We start from the raw sequence: 23,513 nt of genomic DNA on the forward strand, positions 1-23,513 counted from the left end.
AACCAGACTCACGATAACTCACTCACTATCATGAGAACAGCACCTAGGGGTGAAATCTGCCCCCCATGATCCAGTCACCTCCCACCAGGTTTTACCTCCAACATTGGGGATTACAATTTGACATGGAATTTTGATGGGGACACAGATCCAAACCCATATCAGTTGCCCTAAATGTTTGTTAAATGAATGAATGTTCTAGCACTTAGCATAACACCTAGGACATAATTGACTCTCGGTAATGTTTGAATTGAACTGATTGGCAGGGAGCAATGTGTCGTCAAATAGCTTTGTCCATGAGGGATTACATCCCAGGGCAAGATGAATGCTTCTGAGGGCACATAAGCTGCCTCCATACCTCTTAAGATCTGTTGTGGTGGTGGTTCTACTTTTCCTTCCTTTATTTCTATGACTGCTTGTTTTCCTAAATATCTCTGCCTTCCACATTTGCTTCTACCACCATCTCCCTCTTCCCCCATTTCTGTGCTTCCTTCTACATTTTCAAGTTCATTCACATTCTTCCCTACTGTGATGTTCACAAACCTACCCTCTGACCTGCAAGCACCTTGTGAGGCGGAGTGGTAGACTTTTCATATAGATGAGAGACCAGTTTTCCAAGGTCACATACCTGGCTTCTGGTAGGACCAGAACTAGAAGCTACATCTGCTTTACTCTTAACCTGGAGAGAAGCCAGATGGAGGAAGAGTGCTTGAACATACTGCTCTGAAAGGGAATGACCTTGAAGCAGGGTCCTTCAACTCAGGATTTTTTCTGTTTATTTTATTAGAAAGAAGCAAAGTAAAGAATATGCTGAGGTTTAGAAAGTAATTTCTGATTGGGCTTTGGATTCAGTACAAGTTTTGACACATGTTCTGTAGGTATATTTATAGGACCATATATTAACTATTGATTGAGAGTAACAACTACAGAACCCTTGAATTTTATTGCTTAAGAAGAGATCCATAAATAAGACACAGACTTGGAAAGATTTTTAGTATCACGTTTTAAGATACTGAGCCTTTACTTAGCTAGAAAATTCAGTTAGATAGGGCATATCATTTCCCTAATATTAGAGTTTGTGAGTATTTATTTAACTTGTTTTGTTGGAAATTGTTGAGGAGGAGGAGCTATGGCTTCGATTCTTATGCTTTGTTAGTGTTTTGCTGATGATGTTAAGTTGCTTTTCTTTTACTCTTTTTTCAGCGTTAGCAGCAATCCTTGGAGCAGTGCCATTCTTGGGGACATATTGGGCAGCAGTACCTGCAGTTCTCGACCTGTGGCTGACACAAGGGTTAGGATGCAAGGCCATTTTACTGTTGATTTTTCATCTCTTGCCAACATACTTTGTAGATACTGCAATCTACTCTGACATATCAGGGTAAGTAAGCCACAGAATTTCTTAAGTTATTAGTGAATCCTCCAGGCATTTCTGTTGTTTTTTTTTTTGAAGGAGGATTTTTTCTCTCGGGTATACAAAAGAACTGGTAGTAGGAGTTTTCAGTGAAATAGCCTTTTGTGTTCCCACTGATATAATGAAATTTTCATTTAAAATAATATTGTTTACAAGGCATGATATTTTTGGGGTGTTTTTTTTTTTTTTTTGGTTATTGTTGCCTGAAAGTTCCAGAGCAACTTTTTTTTTTTGAGACAGTATCTCACCCAGACTGCTGGAGTGCAGGGTGCAGTCATGGCTCGTTGCAGCCTTGAACCTTGAACTCCTGGGCTCAAGCAATCCTCCTGCCTTGAACTCCCCAAGGCACTAGGATTACGGGAATGAACCACCATGCCCTGCCAATATTTTCTTATTACATATGTATTATTTATAATATTACTATATGATGTCCTAGGTTAAAACCAAATTGTGAATAATTTTCTCTTGATTTAGTGACATTTAACCTAGAAAAGAATTATGACCAGATGTACATCAAATATTTTAAGTACAGTGAACTGTTAGTGATTATTTTTATCACTTCTTTGGTTTTGGAGAAAATGTTGTTAGATTGTATGTCTGAGGATTTCCATGTGAAACCAAATCTCAGCAGGTTAATTTCTGGCAAGCAGAACTCTCTAAAGATACAATTGGAATGGTTCTGTGATAAATACAGATTAAATCTAAGTCAGAATCAACACTTTAGCCATATAATACAATAAATAAATGTCTGTTTTCATAGGTTTTGATATCTCTTTTAGAAATTGCACTAAATAAATCAAGCCAGTTCTCAGTCATATTAAAACTTGAGAAAATTAAAAGGCTGAACGTCATAGTGTGGTTAACTAGTGTGTCACGGTTGACATTTGAGTAGGACTAAGTATGATTTATACTTAAGTGCTTTTATTTCTTTAAACTTTGCTGTAAATTTTATATTAAGGTTTACAGCTGGAATTAAAGAAATACTGTCTTTTTTTTTTGAGACAGAGTCTCCCTCTATCACCCAGGCTGGAGTGCAGTGGCGCAGTCTCACCTCACTGCATCCTCTGCCTCCCAGGTTCAAGCCATTCTGCCTCAGCCTCCTGAGTAGCTGGGATCACAGGCGTGCACCACCACACCTGGCTAATTTTTGTATTTTTAGTAGAGATGGGGTTTCACCATGTTGGTCAGGCTGATCTTGAACTCCTGACCTCAGGTGATCCGCCTGCCTCGGCTTCCCAAAGTGCTGGGATTACAGGCGTGAGCCACAATGCCCGGCCTAAAATACTGTCTTTAAACGTTGTCGTTGGGAAATGAAAGGTTTGACATAAATTGTTTTAGTTTTTAATAGGTTAAGCTTTTATTAATAAACTCCCACACTTTTTTTTTTTTAAAGCTTTAAGGCTGGGCATAGTGGCTCAAGCCTGTAATCCTATCACTTTGAGAGGCCGAAGTGGATGGATCACTTGAGCCCAGGAGCTCAAGACCAGCCTGGGAAACATGGTGAAACCCCTGCTGCACAAAAATTAAAAGATTAATTTGGTGTGGTGGCACGTGCCTGTAGTCCCAGCTATTCAGGAGGCTGATGTAGGAAGGTCATTTGAGCCTGGGAGGTCGAGACTGCAGTAAGCTGTGATTGCAGCACTGCACTCCAGCCTGGGTGACGGAACGGGAAAAAAAGCTTTAAGCATTTTTGATAGTTTTCCTTGAATGTGTTGTTTAGGGAAGAAGTTTACTTAGCAAACATGGAATACTGCCCTAAATCATTTTTTTGGAATGAGAAAGACAAACACATTATGAATATAATGGTATCCTGAAGACTGGTTCTCCACAAGTCTTACTTTGATTTAACTATAATACAGAACATCCTTCCAGGATATTTAGTTATTTGCCCCTCACTGAATTGTTCTTCTCATCTATGTTTAAAACTAGAAACAAACAGAATGTGACTTATTTCGCAGTCAGTGGTCCTTTCTTGTCATTGTCAATGTGCTGTGCTACTGTGTTCTATTTTATTTCATTCCACTTCCGTAAGTGATACTGTAATAAGCTGGAGGGCATTTGTGATTCTCCTGTGAAATAGAAATGTTGGGCTTTGTGACAGATATTTTCCTCAGGAGGCCTTTTATCATTACCTGTGTTAAAAACTGTATTTTAGGAGGTTGCCAAAAGTCTGACCTATGAGTAACAGGGATGCTATCGTTGTTGTTGTTGTCGTATAAAAGCATAATTAACTGAATTATATGCTCACTTAATTATCCTTGATGGAGGAAAACTTAACAGGTGACTCTTAACCAGTCCTAAGCCAACATTAACCCGTCATAGGCAGGCACCTGAAATGGGTATAAAATATCTATTAACATTGCTGACTTTATTATTTCATTCCTGGAGCTATAAAAAGAGGCAGATGTCACCCATAGGAAAAAAAAATCTTGCATCTCAGTGTTAGTGCAGTCAGTGTTCATTGTATGCATCGAGGTGATCTAAAAGATCTAAAGAAAGCTGATAATATTGCTAAAAAGCATAGTGTATTAAAGAATGAACATTGTATTAGAAATGTATTTCAGATTTACTCCAGTTTTTGTGTGTTAAAGGTCATGCTCTTTATTCCAGAGGTGGCCATCCTTACCTGACAGGCTTGGCAGTGGCCGGTGGAGCATACTACCTAGGCCTGGAAGGAGCAATCATCGGGCCTATTCTTCTCTGCATACTTGTGGTTGCTTCCAATATCTATAGTGCCATGCTAGTGAGTCCCACGAATTCAGTGCCCACGCCAAACCAGACCCCATGGCCTGCTCAGACTCAGCGGTGAGTTAAAGCAGAATAATCGTAAGCTGTAAAGCTGTCCTGTCTCTGTATTTGATTAGTAGCTTCATCCAGACTTGTCAGGATAAAGGTATTTGAGTACCAATGCTGTGATAAAGGTTGCAGAAGACGCTAAGTAAATACAAATCGTTGGCAGAGTTTTGGGTTTCATATACCAAGAAAATTTAAAACCTATATTGAGGCAGGGAGCAGTGGCTCACACCTGTAATCCTAGCACTTTGGGAGGCCAAGGCGGGTGGATCACCTGAGGTCAGGAGTTCGAGACCAGCCTGGCCAACGTGGTGAAACCCCATCTCTACTAAAAATACAAAAATTAGTCAGATGTGGTGGCACATGCCTGTGATCCCAGCTGCTCGGGAGGCTGAGGCAGAAGAATTGCTTGATCCCAGGAGGCGGAGGCTGCAGCGAGCCCAGATTGTGCCACTGGACTCCAGCCTGGGCAACAGAATGAGACTCTGTCTCAAAAAAAAAAAACCTACACTGTTTGAGTATTGCTAATGTCATGAAAAGCCAAAAATAAAGTTAAAAAATGTAATACCATGTGGAACATGGTATACCAGATTGAAAGAGACTCAAGAAATAGGACAACCAGGCCAGATGCAGTGGCTCACACTGCTAATCCCAGCACTTTGGGAGGCCAAGGTGGGCAAATAACCTGAGGTCAGGAGTTGGAGACCAGCCTGGCCAACATGGTAAAACCCCATCTCTACTAAAAATACCCAAAAAATTAGCCAGATGTGGTGGCAGGCGCCTGTAATCCCAGCTACTCGGGAGGCTGAGGCAGGAGAATCGCTTGAGCCTAGGAGGCACAGGTTGCAGTGAGCCGAGATCATGCCATTGGATTCCAGCCTGGGCGACAGAGTGAGACTCTGTCTCAAAGGAAAAGAAAAAAAAAATGGAAAAGAAGAAAAAAAGGAAAAAGAAAGAGGACAACCAAATGCATTGCATGAGTCTGGGATAGATTTCTGGATTGGGGATGGGAGGAATCTATAAAGAATATTTCTGAAACAATTGGGGAAATTTGAATGTGGACCATATGTTAAATAATATATCAATGTTAAATTTGGTTTAACCAGTTTAACAATGATACTTTGATAACCAGTGATACAATGATAGCCAGTCATAACCAGTGACACTTTTGTTCTGTAGAAGAATGTCCTTTAAAGATGACCGGTCATGATGTCTGCCACTTATTTGCAAGCAGTTCAGCCAAAACAGAGGGAGAGAGGAAGTGGCTGTAACAAAATGTTAACAACTAGTGAATCTAGATGAAGGATATATGGTTGTTAATTGTACCAGCGTTTCAATTTTGTGTAGGTTTATACATTTTTAAAACACAAAGTTGGGAAAAAATTATTTGGGACACCAATATAGAGTTGCAACACCAATATAGAGTTGTTATTTTGTAAGTACAGATATGAAAATAACAATTGCTGTTATCCGCTGTCACCAGCATTTCATAAAATAAATTATAATGTTTGAAAAATTTTCCTAATTGTCTTATTTTCTTAAATTTCTTTAGGTATAATTTATATATGGTGAGGATGTACATCTAAATAGCCAAATATACCTCTAAATAGACAGGTTGATTTTTTTCATATACTCACACCCATGTAACCACTACCCATATCAAGATATAGAATATTTTTGTTATTCTAGAAGGCTTCTCCCTGCCTCCTCTCAGACCCCACTGCCTGCTGATGTTCTAACTGTAGTCACTTTTCATTAGTTTTGCCTGTTTCTGAACTTCATGTGAAAGAAATCGTATGGTAGGTACATACTCATATAGTCAGCCATCTTTGCTCAATAGTGTATCTCTGTGTGATTCATTCATGTTGTTGGATGTTTTACTCTGTTCATTGGTCATTCTTTCATTGTTGTCTAATCTTCCATTACATGAATATATTACAGTCACATTTAATCATTGTAGGACTAATAGATATTTGGGTAGTTTGCAGTTTATGTCTGGTATAATTCAAGTTGCTATACTTTCTTTTTTTAAAAAAAATCTTGTTTTGCCATGAACATTTTTGTACATGTCTTTTGGTGGACATGCGCATAGTACTTACTGTAGTTGGACATAAAAGTGGAATGTCTGGTTATACATCCGGTTTTAAGTTTAGGTGGATACTTAAAAACAGTTTTCTATGTCGTGTGCCAGAAATTACATTTTAACAACAAAAAAGTAAGAAGGACAGTCTCAGAATAAAAAGTAAAAGATTTTTACTTTTTAACTTTTAAAGATTTTTAACTTTCCATAAACTATATGGCATTCACCTTGTTATCTGCAATTGGAAAACACTAGTTTTCCTGCCACTAGATATTCTTGTATAATCAAGGAGTCATTGACAAGTTGTTTCTGACAATGCATTTAATGAAAATATTTTATACTTTTATGTAAAATTCTTTAACACATGATTCTGCTTAATTTTGTTTTCAGTGTTATATTTTGTGAAGAGAGACATGGTCCTTTAACTCGGGACAAATGCAGTACCGTCTCTGAGTTAGAGCTGGTTAGGGGCCATTTTAGCCAATGCATAATCCTTACTTGATGGCAGGGGAAAATCAGTTTTTCCAAAAGAATAAAAGGAGAGGTGCTTCGGTGATTTTGACAAGGGCCTTCCCAGTTTGGTGGTGGTGACACTGTGATATCCTTTTCTGCCTTTGCCTCTTAAAGACAAGTGCTCAGGTACCTGAGATGCCAGTGTGCTCAAAAGCAACAGAATGCACTTGCTAACTTGAGGCTGTGTTCCGTGGGCTCGCCAAACACAAAGAAAAAAGAGAATTGATCAATATTTTGCTGTTATTTTGAGTAAAACTTAATGATTTCAAGTTACTAAAGCAAGAATTAGTTTTTAAGGTGAAACAAAAGCAACTTAAATGAATTCTTTTAGAGGTAATAAACCTTTTTAACCCTTTCTCCTTCTGAAAGTACAAAATGCTTATGTGGTATGGCGGAGTAGAAAAAGATAATGTGAGGACCCATATATATAGCCTTTGTCTTTCAAAGTTACTCATGCACGTAGTTTAAAGAGTCAAATTTCTACAAAACTCAGTGAAAAATAAAGGCTTTGCCTTCTCCCTCTTCTTCCTTTTGCTAAGAGGAACCACTTTTTGACCCTAATTATTTTGATATTTACCTCCATATCTTGAAATGACATGTTTATTTCTGATTTGGTCATGTATAGGCATCATCTAATAACTTCCCACTTGGAAAGTTAGAAGTTAGCTTTCACTACCCATTCCCCCAGAACAAACTGTGATACTGGTTAGATCAGTATTCAGGTTTTACATTATTATGACTTTAAATTATGTTCATATTTGAGCCTTGTCATATATTCTAATATTTCTTTACCCCTACGACTTTTGCTTTCTCTTGAGTTAGTAAAGATACTGGTTTTTATTTGCTTTGCTTTGCTTTCCATGTACTTAAAACTAATCCCATCTCAAGCTCTGCACCAGGCACTTGCCTATCCACTTGGTATGTTCAGTTGCACCAGGCATAGTTGGTCTTCTGAACAAGACTCTCCTGAGTGTCCTGGTCTGCCCCATTGGAGTGCTGTCCTTTTGGCTTGCTGTTCAGCTGTCACCTTGGGTATTCCCTCAACTCTCCCTTGCATTGGAATCCTTATTTCTTATATCCTATATAATTTTCTTTCTTGATTTATTCCTTTTTGGTGGAGCACATCGTCTTGTAGATTTTCGGGAAAATATGCAGAGGAGGTAAATTTTGAGGGATGATGCATGTCTCAAAAAGCTTTTCCTAATGTCATACTTAATCCAATAGCTTTCCTATGTAGAGAATTCTATGCTTGACATTTTTTCTTTAACATTTCTTTATTCATTGTTTTCTAGCTTCTAGGATTGTTGTTAAAAGTCTGAAGCAATTTTTATTCTTGATTCTTGTTAATTTAACTGTTTGAAGACATATAAGATGTTTTTGTTTATCTGTGTTTTTTGTCCTGATGGGCACTTGCTAAGACCTTTAAAAGTGAAAACTTATGTTCTGGTGTTCTGACATTTTTCTTGAGTTGTTTCATTATTTTCCTTTTCTTCTTTCAGAAATTTATTTTATTTTGACATTGACCTTCATGGACTGGGCATTTCATATTTTAAATACTTTCTCTCTTTTTTCACTTATGTCTTTTTGGCTCCATTTTCTGGGTGATTTCTTCAACTTTATCTTGTAGCTTTACTATAACGGTTTCCATTTCTACTTGCACATGTTTTTCTGTCTCCTTTATTGAGGTGTTATTTCCTTAGAATAAAATGTGCCTTTTTAGCCTACAGGTTTATATTTTGTATGTCATGTAACAAATTACACATGTTTAGCAGCTTACTATACATTTACGATACAGCTTCTGTGGGTCAGGAGTTCAAGCAAAACTTGGTTGGTTCTTCTGCTTAGGACCTGACAATCTGCAGTCACAGTTGGGGTTTCATCTGTGGATTGGGGTCCCCTTTCAAACGGTCCTGTTGTTGGCATAATTCATTTCCTTGTAGTTGTATAACTGAGACTCATGGCTCCTAGAGGCTGCCTCTCTTCATAGGCAGCTAATAATCTGGGTTTTTGCTTCTTTAAGGCCAGCAGGAGAGTATTTTTCTAACTTCAGTCTCTGACCCCTAGACTTTTTAAAAGAAGAGCTCACCTGATTAGACCTAGCCCACCCAGCAGAATCTCTCTCTTTTTTTTTTTTGAGACGGAGTCTCGCTCTGTCGCCCAGGCTGGAGTGCAATGGCCAGATCTCAGCTCACTGCAAGCTCTGCCTCCCAGGTTTACACCATGCTCCTGCCTCAGCCTCCTGAGTAGCTGAGACTACAGACGCCCGCCACCTCGCCCAGCTAGATTTTTTTTGTATTTTTTAGTAGAGACGGGGTTTCACCGTGTTAGCCAGGATGGTCTCGATCTCCCGACCTCGTGATCTGCCCGTCTCAGCCTCCCAAAGTGCTGGGATTACAGGCTTGAGCCACCGAATCTCTCTTTTTTAAGTCAGCTAATGAGGGACATTTATGACATCTATAAAATCCATCTACCTTTGCCATACATGTTGAGCATCCCAAATCCCAAGTCGGAAACGCTACAGAATCAAACTTTTTGAACGCCAACATGATGCTCAAAGGAAGTGTTTGTTGGAGCATTTTGGATTTTTTTTTTTTTTTTTTTTTTTTTGAGACAGGGAGTCTCACTCTGTCACCCAGGCTGGAGTACAGTGGCACAATCTCGGCTCACTGCAACCTCTGCCTCCCAGATTCAAATGATTCTCCTCCCTCAGCTTTGCAAGTAGCGGGGACTACAGGTGCATGCCACAATGCCTGGCTAATTGTTGTATTTTTAGTAGAGACAGGGTTTCGCCATGTTGGCCAGGTTGGTCTCGAACTCCTGACCTCAGGTGATCTGCCCTCCTCAGCCTCCCAAAGTGCTGGAATTACAAGCATGAGCCACTGCACTCGGCCAGCATTTTGGATTTTGGATTCTTGGATTTGGGGTTAGTATAATGTAAATATTCCCAAATGCAAAAAAGATGTGAATCACTTCTGTTCCCAAGCATTTCAGATAAGGGACACTAACCTGTATTAACAGAACCACAATATCGGGTATTGAAGATGTTTGGCTGTTGGCTCATGTTAAGAATGAGACACTGCCGAGCGTGGTGGCTCACGCCTGTAATCCCAGCACTTCGGGAGGCCGCGGTGGGTGGGTCACTTGAGGTCAGGAGTTCAAGACCAGCCTGGCCAACATGGTGAAACCCCATCTCTACTAAAAATACAAAATTAGTCAGGCATGGTGGCATGCACCTGTAGTCCCCGCTACTCGGGAAGCTGAGGCAGGAGAATCATTTGAATCCGGAAAGCAGAGGTTGCAGTGAGCCGAGATCGTGCCACTGTATTCCAGCCTGGGTGACAGAGCGAGACTCTCCCAAAAAAAAAAAAAGAGACTCAGAAGCTGTGGTGGATTATGATATATGTTCCCATAATATAATGTGGCAGGGCCACTGCTTTGTCCAGCCCTTAATATCAGTGATTTTGGTCCCCTTTTTGGGCTCGTGTAGTCCTCAAAGCTTCTAATCTGGCTAGAGACTAAAAGCCTGGCTGCCAGCCTCCTGGGAGCCAGGAGGAGGAAAGGGTCTGGACGGCCTTCAAGATGTAAACATCCACTTAATCTTCCAGTGTTGGGATGGATGCCCACCCTCATTTCTGCCTGTTGTGCACTAGTTCAGAGACTTTTTGTTTTACCTCCAGAGGGGAAAAACCTCTAGTTTTCTGCCAAGGAGGGGAGAGGGTGGAGTCAGCTGCTTGGCTGGGTGGGAGGTGGGGTGAGGATATCAGAGGGTGTTGTCTTACTGCTCTTTAAGGAAACTGTAGAGCAGTCCTGTTTTTCTCCCCCATCTCCGACTCTACTTCCAGAGTTACTTGATGTCACCAGTTCCTAAGCCTGGGGGATTTCTCCGAATAAATCAAAATGTTTCCCGGCCTTTCTCACTGCTGGTTTAAGATTCAGCTTTTTGGGCCGGGCGCGGTGGCTCAAGCCTGTAATCCCAGCACTTTGGGAGGCCGAGACGGGTGGATCACGAGGTCAGGAGATCGAAACCATCCTGGTGAACACGGTGAAACCCCGTCCCTACTAAAAATACAAAAAAAAACTAGCCGGGCGAGGTGGCGGGCGCCTGTAGTCCCAGCTACTCCGGAGGCTGAGGCAGGAGAATGGCGTAAACCCGGGAGGCGGAGCTTGCAGTGAGCTGAGATCCAGCCACTGCACTCCAGGCTGGGCGGCAGAGCAAGACTCCGTCTCAAAAAAAAAAAAAGATTCAGCTTTTTAGGGTCTAGTGTTAGTCTGTTTTCCATTGCTATAAAGGAATTCCTGAGGCTAGAAAATTTATGTAAAGAAAAGAGGTTTATTTTGGCTCATGGCTCTTCAGACTGTACAAGAAGTATACTGCCAGCACCTGCTTCTGGTGAGGCCCCAGGAAACTTCCAGTCATGGTGGAAGGCAAAGGGGAAGCAGGTGTGTCACATGGAGAGCGAGGAAGCAAGAGAGATGACAGGCTGTTCTAAACAAGCTGCTCTTACCTGAAGGAATAGAGCAAAAACTCATTTATCATTATTAGGGGGAGGGCACCAAGCCATTCATGAGGGATCTGCTCCCATGGCGCAGACACCTCCCACTAGGCCTCACCTTCAACATTAGGGATCACATTTTAACATGAGATTTGCACGGGACAGACAGCCAAACTCTATCACATATGCCAGATCATAGCAGTCACACCCGCTTTCCACCTTCTTAGAATTTGTTGCTTTTGCCTCTTAGTTCTTTTTTTTTTTTTTTTCTTTCATGGCCTTTGCTGTCCAAGGTGCAGCCACACTGGCTTTCCATCAGGCCTCAGATACACTAGGTGCCATTGAAACTCTGGGCCTTTGTGCTTGCTGGTTTCTCTATTTGGATAATCCCCCCATCTTTCCTTCTTAAGAAATTCCTAACTATTCAGATCTCAGTTCGAATGTCAGTTCATCAGAGAAGTGTTTCCTACCCCCAAGATTAGGTTATGGCCTCCTTGCCAGTTTAATGTGTTTATAGTTTGTACCTTGTACTTATTTTTTTTGGAGTACAGTTTTCATTTATATACTTGATTATTTTTCTCTCTCCCCCATCCCAACTTGACTATAGTTGCTGTTACTGCCAGGGCCAAGTGTGTTTTAATTACTGATGTCAGTCTCTGTCAACAGTATTTTGTACTCAGAATGCTCAATTCCTAGTGGAAGAAATGAATGGGCTGTGAGGGAATAGTAGTTACAGAAGCATGAGCTCTGAAAGGGCTTGGCTTTTTCTAGGAATTTGTATATTGTTACAGTGTGACAATAGAGGATAGATGGTTGCATTTTATTAAGCAGACATACCTCTTAATTCCATACCGCAAAAAAAACTTGTTAGACTGCTATCTTCACACAGATGAATGCCCATTCTCCTAAGGAAAGATTGTAGGAAGGAAGACCTTCTCTGCTGCTCACTGTTGATAGTGAGAATGTAATGGGTACAGCACAGCTTTGGGCTCCCAACTATTTTGGCCTCTACTGAATAATCAGAACCTTTCACTTCCTTTGTTCTCTATTAATAGTGGGCTTGTTTAGGGAGATGGGATGGTAGGGAAAGGCAAAAACATCCCTGTAATCATGCGTACTTTCTTGATTTTTGGACAGGATAATCAGACTTGCTTTGATACACTTCTTTCACTTCTACTAAAAATTGAGCAGCAGTCTCTGAATATTAAAGCCCAGAAAATCCTGTAAGGAGTATATCCCAGGAAGTCTTTGGGGGATGCTATTCTCCATATTATAGTTTTCCTTTGCCGTCTGTTACACCTTGACAGTGTTGAAGGTGACAACTGGAATGTGATCCTTTAGGAACTCAGCTTTATGTTTCTCTAGGGAAGATTTAGTAACTTGTGGCTGTTTTTGTACTCGCTTTTTAAATCTGAGGTTTATATCTTTCATAACTAAATACCCAAAGTACAACAAAAAATGAGTATCTGCTGGGCATAGTGGCTTATGCCTGTAATCCCAGCACTTTGGTAGGCCAAGGCAGGCGATTGTTTGAGTCCAGGAGTTCAAGACCAGCCTGAGCAACATGGTGAAACCCCATCTCTGGGTCTCTGTAAAGTGAGGCATAAAGATACGCGCCATTAACCATCCCCACTTCTGCAGATCTTTACGCTCACCCTAAGAATTTCATTTGGGGTGTACTCGCTGTCATTCCACTTTAGAAGATTGAGAAAAGAGAGTAAACTGGGGCTAGAAAGGGAGTACATTTGATTCACTTTCTGTTACTTGAAAATTTCCTGAATCTGTTCATCCTCTTTACTCCCAGCGGTGTGACCCACTGCCAGGATTGCTTCAGCAGCCTCTTTACTGGTGCCTGCCTCCAGTTTGGCCCCCCTCTAGTCTGTTCTTCATAGCACCCTCTCTCTGATGTTTCTGAAACATAAATATTCTACTCTGCTGCTGCTTAAAATTCCCACAGTGGCTTCCCATGGCCTTCAAGATAAAGCTGACATATTAATTTGCCCTGTCAGACTTCTCTTCTCATGCCTTTTTTCTGTCTACTTCTCCAGATTCATCTCTGTGCTGTGTGCCTTGCATTTCATTTTTCAACCTTATTAAACTTGTTTTAGTTACCAGAAGGCAGTGTCATCTTTGCAGTGTTGTCCCCTCTGTAAAGAATACCACTTCCCTCCCAGCCAAGTCCAATATCATGGTCTATACAAAGTACCCTTTTTGTGAGAAACATTACTGAAACTGAACTAGGTAAGAAGTCCTTGTTGTGTCCCTGTGGTATCTTATACTTCTGTTGAAACTTAATACATGTTTTATAGATGTGTGTTTAATTCATTGTTTTTTCCCATCAGTTGGTAAACTTTTTGAAGGTGGGAGCTATATCTAACTTTACCACTGTTTTGCCATTCCTAACATGGTGTTTGGTGCATAGAAAGTGCTAGGTGAAGATTTAGTGAAGTTGTGAATTAGTGAAACCAAAAGCAGATTAGATAAAAAGGATTTTTCAATACAACCTTGAGGCTGATAAAAGAGGATGGGACATAGTAAACCCCAGCCTTAGAACTGTATTCCAAATTTGTTGGAAGGGAGGGGATATGTATAATAGTGGTTGCATGTGGTCTGTCACAGGATTGTATGCTGGTGCTGGTGTAGGAAATACACACTCAGTGCTGGGGAGCCAGCTAAGTAAGTTAAATTAGTCAGTTATAACTTTCAGCCATCCATAACTTATTCTGCACGTCTAGGAGGCTGGAAGTCAACAAGTCTTTCGTTGTTAAATCATAAAAGATTTAAACATTTACATGGAGGGAAGAGGGTAGGGGGTGAAATGAATTTGTAAAGATCTCATTGAAACTTTGGGGCAAGCAGATCCCAAAATATTTTCAAGGAGCAAGGAATAGTGAGAGACTACACTGCACAATCCCTGTTGCTCTGAAAGGAGGTGTAAAATGTTAACTAGTCCCCCAGTCACCTGTGGACCCATTCTGCATTGCTTATTCTTAGATGAGAAATTCTATAGCCATGATTCCTTGCAGCATGATAATCCTTAGAATTTGGGAAAGAATACCGTATTTAGATGGTTTAGGTAGGATGTTAAAACATTTTCAGAAAATAGTATCAATGCAGTGTTTATTTTTAACGCAGAGAATTATAGTTTTATGAACTTTGCTTATTAGTTAGAGCTGTGCCTCTAGAATAAGCCAAAAACCAAATAATTTCTGCATCTCTAGACTATAGATACTGTTTTCCTGGAGATAGAGATTTGTTCAAGATCAGTGTTACTTCAGTAGGGTTCTGTACACACACACACCTCCCGCTCCATCACCCTGATACCCTACATACCTAGAGAGAACATTGAGATGAAAGACTCTTAGTAACTGATTTCTAAGCTTGCTTCAAGTTGTTGGTTTTCTTTGTTTTGTTTGTTTGTTTTCCTGAGTCCTTTTGGAGGCTTTCTTGGCCTGGAGACAAAATTTAATAGTAGGTAGGAATTTCAAGGTTACGGCTAAGCTTACTTGTCAACAGAGAGCAGTGACTAGACTAACCACAGCCTTAATCTTATTTAATGTGTCTTTGCCCTGAGGCAGAAATCTTCATTCATAATTTAGAGGAAATGAATAGTTAATAGATATAAAATTGTAGGTATCTGAGAAATTTGAAAAGATTCAAAGAACTCCGTTGGGTATTAGAAAATGCTTTGTAGTATTAGCCAGTTTTTGACTATTGCTTGCAAAGATTTTCCAGGGCTTTTCAGAATTAAGTGCTACCTGAAATTCATATTGTCTGAGACAGCAGCCAGCTTGGCATGTAGACAAATGTAAAAACACAAACTTGGGTGAGACTGAAAAATAGCTATCTAGAGCTATAGTGCTGACAGGAGTGTGAGGGTGATTTTTTTTCTCCCCAGACATTTTCTCATGTCTGGATTCATTTTGATTGTCATTCTAGTTGGATAGAGGCTGGGAGATGCTGCAGAACATCTTATAATGTAGAACAATGTCAAGATTGAGAAACACTGGTTTGAGATAGATAGATAGATAGATAGATAGATAGATAGATAGATAGATAGATAGATAATACATATAAACATACATGTGTGTATACAAATCTTCACTTTTGGACTTGTTTTCAGAACATAAAAATCTTTAAGAAAAGAAAATTCAATTATTAGATGAGCCAGCATCTTTAAAAATGGTTGGTGTATTCATGTCACACATAAACCCTCTCAAAGCCTCAGGATCCATAGCCAGGAGACTCACAGTTTTTCAAAGTAGAGCTGTGCTAGTAGAGGTGTGCTTCAGAGATCCAGAGGCTTAGGGCACCATCCTTGAAAGAGCCTTGAGATAACTGAACATCCTTGAAGGTGATTTCTTTTCTGTGAACATTTTACCTGTTCCCCTCTTAACACTGAAGTACCTCCTCATTGAGTGCTGCAAGGTTAGTCTTTAATTGAACTCTGCCTTGCCTGTGGCCCTCCTAAATATTTGTATGAATTGAGAGTCAGGAGAGAAAAGGAGTAAGGGAGGGGGCATGATTGTGGAATTACATTTTAAGTTCAGATTGTTTTGTAAATTTTTAGGTGATTGTACCTAATGAAAGCTTTTTGTTATCTTTAGTTTCTACTACTGTGAGCTGTTTCTTAAGTTTATGGAACACTTACTTTATATTGTACTTCATTTTATTCCTTCTTCCCTCCTTCCCTTCCTTCCTTTTTTTTTCAGGGGGTTGTGGTGGTGGTGCAGGGTCTCATTTTGTTGCCCAGGCTGGACTGGGGTGGCATCACCTAGAGTCACTGCAGCTTCAACCTCTTGGGCTCAGGTGATCCTCCCACCTTAGCCTCCCAAGTAGATGGGACTATAGGCATGTGCCACCATGCCTGGCTAATTTTTAAATTTTTTTTGTAGAGATGAGGTCTCACTGTTGCCCAGGCTGGTCTTGAACTCCTGGCTCAAGCAGTTCTCCTACCTCAGCCTCTTAAAGTGCTAAGATTACAGGTGTGAGCCACCATGCCTGGCCTTTAGCTCTATTTCTAATGAACAAGTTGAGTAGTTTGTTGACAATAACCAAGAGTTGGTTATTAGTATGAAATAAACTTAGCTTTATTTGACTATGATTTAAAAAATCTGCCAGGCACGATGGCTCACACCTGTAATCCTAGAACTTTGGGGGAAGCTGAGGTGGAGTTACTTGAAGCTAGGAGTCTGAGATCAGCCTGGGTGACATAGAGAAACCCTATCTCTACAAAAAAATTTGAAAAAAAAATTAGGCATAGCTCAGTCTCAGCTACCTGGGAGGCTGAGGTTAGATGATCACTTGAGCCCAAAGCTTCTTGAGCCCAGGAACTGTGATCACACCACTGCACTCCAACCTGGGTGACGGAGTGAAACCCTGTCTTTAAAAAACAAATCTTTTTATCTATCTATCTATCTATCTATCTATCTATCTATCTATCTATCTATGAAGAAACAACATAGTATATGTGTATGTGTATATAAAGAAAAAATAGTGATATTGCAAATTAATATAACATCATTTACATAATTATAAATTTAATATAAATTATATAATTTTATATTATATAATTAATATAACTTTTATTGTAATATTAAAATTATTTGGGGACGGACATGATGGCTCATGTCCGTAATCCCAGCACTTTGGGAGGCCAAGGTGGGTAGATCACTTGAGCTCAGGAGTTCAAGACCAGCCTGGGCAACATGGTGAAACCGTGTCTATACAAAAAAGTATAAAAATTAGCCAGGTGTGGTGTCATGTTCCCTGTAGTCCCAGCTACTCAAGAGGCTGAGGTGGGAGGATGGCTTGAGCCCAGGAGGCAGAGGTTGCAGTGAGCCGAGATAGCACCAGTACACTCCAGCCTGGGCAACAGAGTGAGACCTTGTCTCAAAAAAACAAAAACAAACTGTAAAGGCAAATATTTTTCTGTATTTCTAATATGTGGACTTATTGTAAAGGAGCAATATAACTTCTATCTGAAAGGATGGTAATAGACTGTGCTTTATATCTGTATCACTTAAGGTAGTTTAGGCTGTACATAACCAAAAACTAAACAAAAAACCCATCATCAACAAGACTCAAAGTAACAGTAACTTAACCTAGTAGTTTATTTCTTGCTTGTGTAAAAGAAGGTAGGCCATCCAGGGCTTGAATGACTGTTGCATAAACAGCTGGTCCCAGTCTCTCTTCATCCTGATACACTGTCAGCCTTGGTGCGAGGCCTTTTTGTCTTATATGGATGCTTGAGCTCATGTTCATTGATAAATTCTGACCTGGCCATTTGGCTGCCAGCACAGATGTGAATTTAACCAGGTGATTTATCCCAGCTCAGACATGTAAATTATGTAGCAAAAGCAAGCTAGCTACTACAGTCCTGAGGTAGACATTTCATGTATGCAGCAGCCAGGCATGGTGCTCAGCCACCTTCATCCAGCCCAGATATTACCCGCCAATAACATTGTTCGCTTAGCTTGTTTAATGTGTGTCAGAAACAGTAGAAGTACAAGGTCACTTGTTTGAAAGACCTACCCCATTTTTCCTGCACTGAACCACATCTCTTAGAGCTTGGACTCTGTTGGATTACAATTTCTATTTTGTAATAAAATGTATCCACTTAGCATTTAATCTTTGATCTCTTAGTGTTTTTTCTCTTTAACATCAATCATCATATCCACTTGGAGCCAGTAACAAGGTGGAAGAGCTGAAGAAGATTGCTCTTCTCTTTTAAGGAACTGCCCAGAAGTTGCACAACATGTCTACTTAAATCTCATTAACCAAAGTATAGTCACATGGTCATGTGTAGTTTCAAGGGAAATAGTCCTTTGCACAATGGATCCAGCAAAAAAATGGAGTTCTTGTTAATAAAGAAAGAGCAACAACTAGCAGACTGTGAAACAATACTCAATGAAAATCTTAAGAAAAAGTAGTGACTATATAATCGTATTAGGGCTCCAAAAGATTGTAATAATAGGATACTGTTTTATGGTAATCAACTGATCATTCCGTCTTTTTTTCTTTTAGGACTTTCTGTGACATTTCTGAAGATCTGAAATCTTCAGTAGGTTGATATGGTTTCCTCTGCAGTGATTTTTCTAGGAAGTTCAAATTTGACAGTAAGTTAAGCTCAGCTGTGGCCTTCTGCCCTTTCAGCTGTGCCTAGCAAGCAGAACCCAGGAAAGAAGCAGAAACCTCCTGGCCTTACATACAGAATGCCTGGACAAGAGAGAACTTGCTGCGGGATGCTTTGTATTTTAAAACACAGCTTGAGAGTTCAGAATTGGTAGTTTGCTCACTTAACTGTTGTTAAGATGGCTTGAAAAGTTTCATTTTATACACTGGTACCCTGGCTTGAAATTCTTCCACTTTGGTTATCTATATTACTATATTATATATTTATAAAGTTATTTTAAGAACTCTAAACTACCTGCTGTTAAAAGAATATATGGTGTAATTTTTTCCTGGTTTAAGAAATCTATTGTTAAACTTTTCTAAGACAGTCACTTTTCAAGGAAGAGGGCTTTCACTTTTGAGTGTGTAGTTGAGTGAGCAGGAAAAATGAATCTTCTACACTTCTCCCACAATGTATTATACGTTCTTTAAGAAACAATAAATCATAAGTATAAGGGTGGGGTGGCTTATTTGATGTTCAGTTTTATGTTGTAACCTTGGAAGATACAAAGACTGAAGCTCTTCCTCCTCTTCCTTTTCTCTTAACGCTCCTTTACACTATTGCCAAATTACAAAACTTGGCTGACCACGTTGAAGTGAAATACTTATTAAGCTGCTATGAATGGTAACAGTATGATAAAATTCATGCTGTTGTTAGGTTTTCTCCTTCCAAGGGTTTGAAGTGAAAAATCTCAGGTGTAGCAATACTCTGATTTGTTAAATGTATCCGTTTCATTATTTGGAACTCTGCCAATAAGTTAGTTTTCAGCAGAATTTTATATTTATGTAGTATTTTCCCATCTTTTAGCACAGTGCCTTGCATATGACTCTAAATGAATGCTTGTTGAATTGAATTGCAACTTTAAAAATAATCCCAGATATCACAATAACCAGCATAGTGCTTTACATTTTTACAAAGTCCTTTTGCACATACTATTTCACAAGTCCATCACATCAGCTTTCATATAGCTTTATATTATTTTACATCAGTTTTACACTGATGGAGAAGCTAAAGTTCAGAAAAGTGACCAACTCCAAGTTGTAAAGTTTAGTAGGATTTGGCCTCAGATCTTTGACTCTGTTGTCTGCAGATTCTGCTGTACTAGTGTTCCTTCTAAATACTGTATGCAGTTTTCCCAGTGTTACGAGACAGGTGTTGCTATCCATTTGTTGTGAATGAAGACTTGTCCTATGGTATATGACAGGGCTGAGAGTGGACTGTAGTTCTTAGCTGAACCCTTTCTACTGTTTAAAACAATCATCAGGCCTATCCTCTGCTCCCAGGGAAATGTGAAAGAGAACAGGGTTCTCTGCCAGGCTGTAGGTGGTGTCTCACATCTGTAATTCCAGCACTTTGGAAGGCTGAGGTGGGTGGATTGCTTGAGCCCAGGGGTTTGACATCAGCCTAGGCAACATGGCGAAACCCCATCTCTACAAAAAATAAAAAAAATTACCTGGGCATGGTGGTGTGCCTATATTCCGAGCTACTCAGGAGGCTGATGTATGAGGATCACCAGAGCCCAGGAGGTTGAGGCTGCAGTGAGCCAAGATGGCGCCACTGCACTCCAGCCTGGGTGAGAGAGTGAGACACTGTCCCAAGGAAAAAAAAAAAGTGGGGGTAGTTCTTAAGTGTTGAAGATTTCCTTTTTGGAAAGTATTTAAAGGTAGAAATATTAATAATTTGTCCTAAAACATCTCCCTAAGAAGTCACTGATAATTATGATCCGCTTAAATTTATTCGTACACTGCTGAAGAAAAATGTTATTTAGAAAAGGCTACCATGAGATCTTCTGTTTGTATGGAGTAGACTGCATACAGATCTCTTTATTTCTATTATGAATCATTTAGCGATTATAATCAGCTATTTCACTGAGTATTAGATTTGGTCACTAAGTAACTCATACTCTTCTTTAGTCAATCATTCATTCATTCACTAAAACATTTCTTGAGAGTTTGCTAAACTCTAGGCTCCGTGCCAGGCACTGTACAGGGTGATGGAGATCACTCATAAGAAGGCCTCTTGGCCGGGTGTGGTGGTTCAAGCCTGTAATCCCAGCACTTTGGGAGGCCGAGACGGGCGGATCACGAGGTCAGGAGATCGAGACCATCCTGGCTAACACGGTGAAACCGCGTCTCTACTAAAAAATACAAAAAAACTAGCCAGACGAGGTGGCGGGTGCCTGTAGTCCCAGCTACTCAGGAGGCTGAGGCAGGAGAATGGCGTAAACCTGGGAGGTGGAGCTTGCAGTGAGCTGAGATCCAGCCACTGCACCCCAGCCTGGGCGACAGAGTGAGACTCTGTCTTTAAAAATAAAAAAAAAAAAAGCCTCTTGCTCTTAGCCAGATCATAGGTAATACTAAATTTAATTTTTTTGCATTAAAAGGCTAAAAAATCATTAATTTTTGTTCATTATGCACTGGTTAGTATATAGCTGTAATTAGTACATATTCATCAGAGACATATATACAATGAGTTACTATACATATACCAAGTGATTTTAGCTGTATAAAGTGATATTGCAAAAAACTAGAGCTAATGTTTCTTGCTGGGATAATTATTAGCATAAATATAAGGTTCTTAGAGGTCTTTAAGATAATAGTTTAGAGCTACCAAAATTAGCAGCAGTGATGTAATATCACCCTGAAATACCAGGAGCAGAGGTGCCCCAGAGTGCTTCACAGCCATGATCAGGAAACTTGAACTGCCCCATTGCTACAGCAACAGCAGAAGGACTAGGAAGGTCCACCAGCTGGGTAGGTCTTGTTGGAACCCTCCAAACCAGAAAGAAGCATCCAGCATGATTCCTCAGATGCAATGAGGGAGGTTGAACAGGGCAACAGAACAGAATTTGAACAGGGCAACAGATCAAGTGGTATGAAAAGGTAGGAGTTTTAATTTAAGCTCAAGTCTCAAAGATAACCTGCCTTTACAATCTCAGTCAGAATTTGACCCAGAAAGGGGAAGTTTCTTTGGAAACAGACGGTACATTGATGAAGTAGAAGTCACTTCAGTAAAATCTGAGTACAGAAATTGGTCATAATATCTTGCATTTTATAGATTTATTAAAGATTAGTTTCAAGTTCACATTCGCTATTCAGTTGTAAACCGAATGGATGGGAAGGGAGAAAATACAAGCTCTCCACACAGGTATGCTCCTCTCTTTTCTGAGAGAGAAGAAGGCATGGGATTTTTAGCATAAATTCCCTGGTATGTGAGTGCTGTTTGAGTTCTGAAGTGTTCCTATCAGTGTTAGTTCCTGCAAGTGATCTCTGTAAGACCACCTTACATACTGGTCTTAGTTATTGTTAAAATTGCAAGGTTTCTTCATACCCTCTTTGATAAGAAGTGGTTAGCTGGCAGAGCTTTCCCTTGTCTTCTGACACTAGTGTGGGTTGACCCATGACAGTGGGAAGAAATCCAGCATGTTAGATGGAGACCCTGTAAGTAAACAAACTCTAGCTTTTGAAAGTGGAGCTGCTTATTACAGTTAAAGGGCTATTAAATGGCTTGCAGAGGAGATCTTCTGGCTCACCTTGATCTTCACATGAACTTATTGTGACCTATCTGGATTTCCTAGGCCCTGTAGTTTCCATTTGGGTTATATTAGTGCCTCAGGAATGTGTCACTACTGGGCAAGAAATACTCAGAAATTCAGGCTGTGAGGGGTTAAAGTAATTTAGGTGAGCTATCCAGAGCTTTCAACCTCAGGGTTTATAGGAAAAAAACCCAAAAAACAAAAACCTTTAGGACTTCTCATACTCTAACCCTGACTCTGCAGTTTCCTCTGAGGGGCCTCCTAAGACCCTTACAAGAATATTACACTAGGACTTTGAGTGTGCATTTCACAGTGGAAATAGCCTCTGGCTAGCATTACTTCCAAATGCTAGTTCCAGCTAAAAACAAGTACTTTTTATTAGTTTCTTGTCTTTCAACATTCTGCCATCAAAATATATTCATTTTATTAACTTACTGATTATTGGGAACCTGCAAAAAAACACACATGCTATGTGCAGCCACTGACTGGTTATTTTTGATAGTTCGAGAGAATTATAAATCAAGTTGTTCTGTCTACTAGAGTCAGAAATTCTGTGCTAGAATGGGACTTCTAAAATTGGGTGGTCCTGTCACTTTCTAGAGAAAGACACAAATTTATAGGTTTAAGTGACTTGTCTGACATATACAGCCAGTTAGTAACAGAATTCAGAGTAGAATAGAGTTCTTTTTTTTTCTCTCCGTTGTTCTACTTCTCTTTCCTTTTCCTCATGGTCAAGCAGCTTTTGGCAAAATGTGTTCCTTATAGCCGTAGTTCCCAGAGATGTTAATAGGTGTAAGAGAAAAAAGTATGTGTGTGTTGGGGGTGGGGGATTGCATGGTCAATTAAAATGAAGGAATGCTGAGTTTGTTTCCTTTCTGTAGGACTTCTAAGAGTTTTGAACATGCTATTACACATTGTGAATTTATAAGAGGGGACAAACACTGTTTGACCTTAGACTGCACTCCCCTTCTTTATTCCTCAGAGCGTCTCAAAGGACTACAGGGTCCTTTGGGAAGCATGGCACTTGATCAAGTTTACAGCTGTTTGAGAAGACATCCCTAATGGAAATACTGAATGGCAGATCTATTACTGTGGTAACATGTAGTGTGTAATAAATCTTGAAGTCTAGAAAGCAAGCATATTTGCTGTTTAGAGCTATACTTAAGGTATAGAGATTCTTTTCCGCCTATGGTGTGTAAAATCAGTATTTGTGTTTAATTTTGCAGGTTTTTCAAGGATTAACTAATGTGCAAATACAGTGGTGATATATTGATACTACATTTTAATAATGCTTTTGTATGGCACTTTATAGTTTTCAGACACCTTTTGTAACAGCCCTGCGAGACAGACAGTATTATCCTTGTTGTAAAGTTGGGGGGGCTCTGGAGGCTCTGAAAAGTTTTTGGTGATATTCCCCTAAGTTTATACCACAAAATGATGGAGCCAGTATTTAGTTGCAGAACTTCTGACTCCAAGTCCAGAGTTCTTTACTAGACACCTGGTTTCTTACTAGCTTT

General features: G+C 39.9%; 1 protein-coding gene across 2 annotated transcripts in view; it reads left to right on the forward strand.

Moving 5' to 3' along the window:
• The window catches only part of TMEM245 (transmembrane protein 245), a 102,089-nt gene extending 82,188 nt beyond the window's left edge, over positions 1-19,901 (forward strand). The window contains exons 15-17 of one of the 2 annotated variants that reach the window (XM_023202173.1): positions 1,201-1,375; positions 4,019-4,213; positions 18,314-19,901. In XM_023202173.1, coding sequence (XP_023057941.1) covers positions 1,201-1,375; positions 4,019-4,213; positions 18,314-18,359 — 416 coding nt within the window. In that variant the 3' untranslated portion in view covers positions 18,360-19,901. The remainder of the gene's footprint in view (positions 1-1,200; positions 1,376-4,018; positions 4,214-18,313) is intronic. The other variant, XM_023202180.1, reaches the window with a different exon arrangement.
• Positions 19,902-23,513: the final 3,612 nt, after the last annotated feature.

The sequence above is a fragment of the Piliocolobus tephrosceles genome, chromosome 14 (genome assembly GCF_002776525.5).
Source record: "Piliocolobus tephrosceles isolate RC106 chromosome 14, ASM277652v3, whole genome shotgun sequence".
NCBI lineage: Eukaryota > Metazoa > Chordata > Mammalia > Primates > Cercopithecidae > Piliocolobus > Piliocolobus tephrosceles.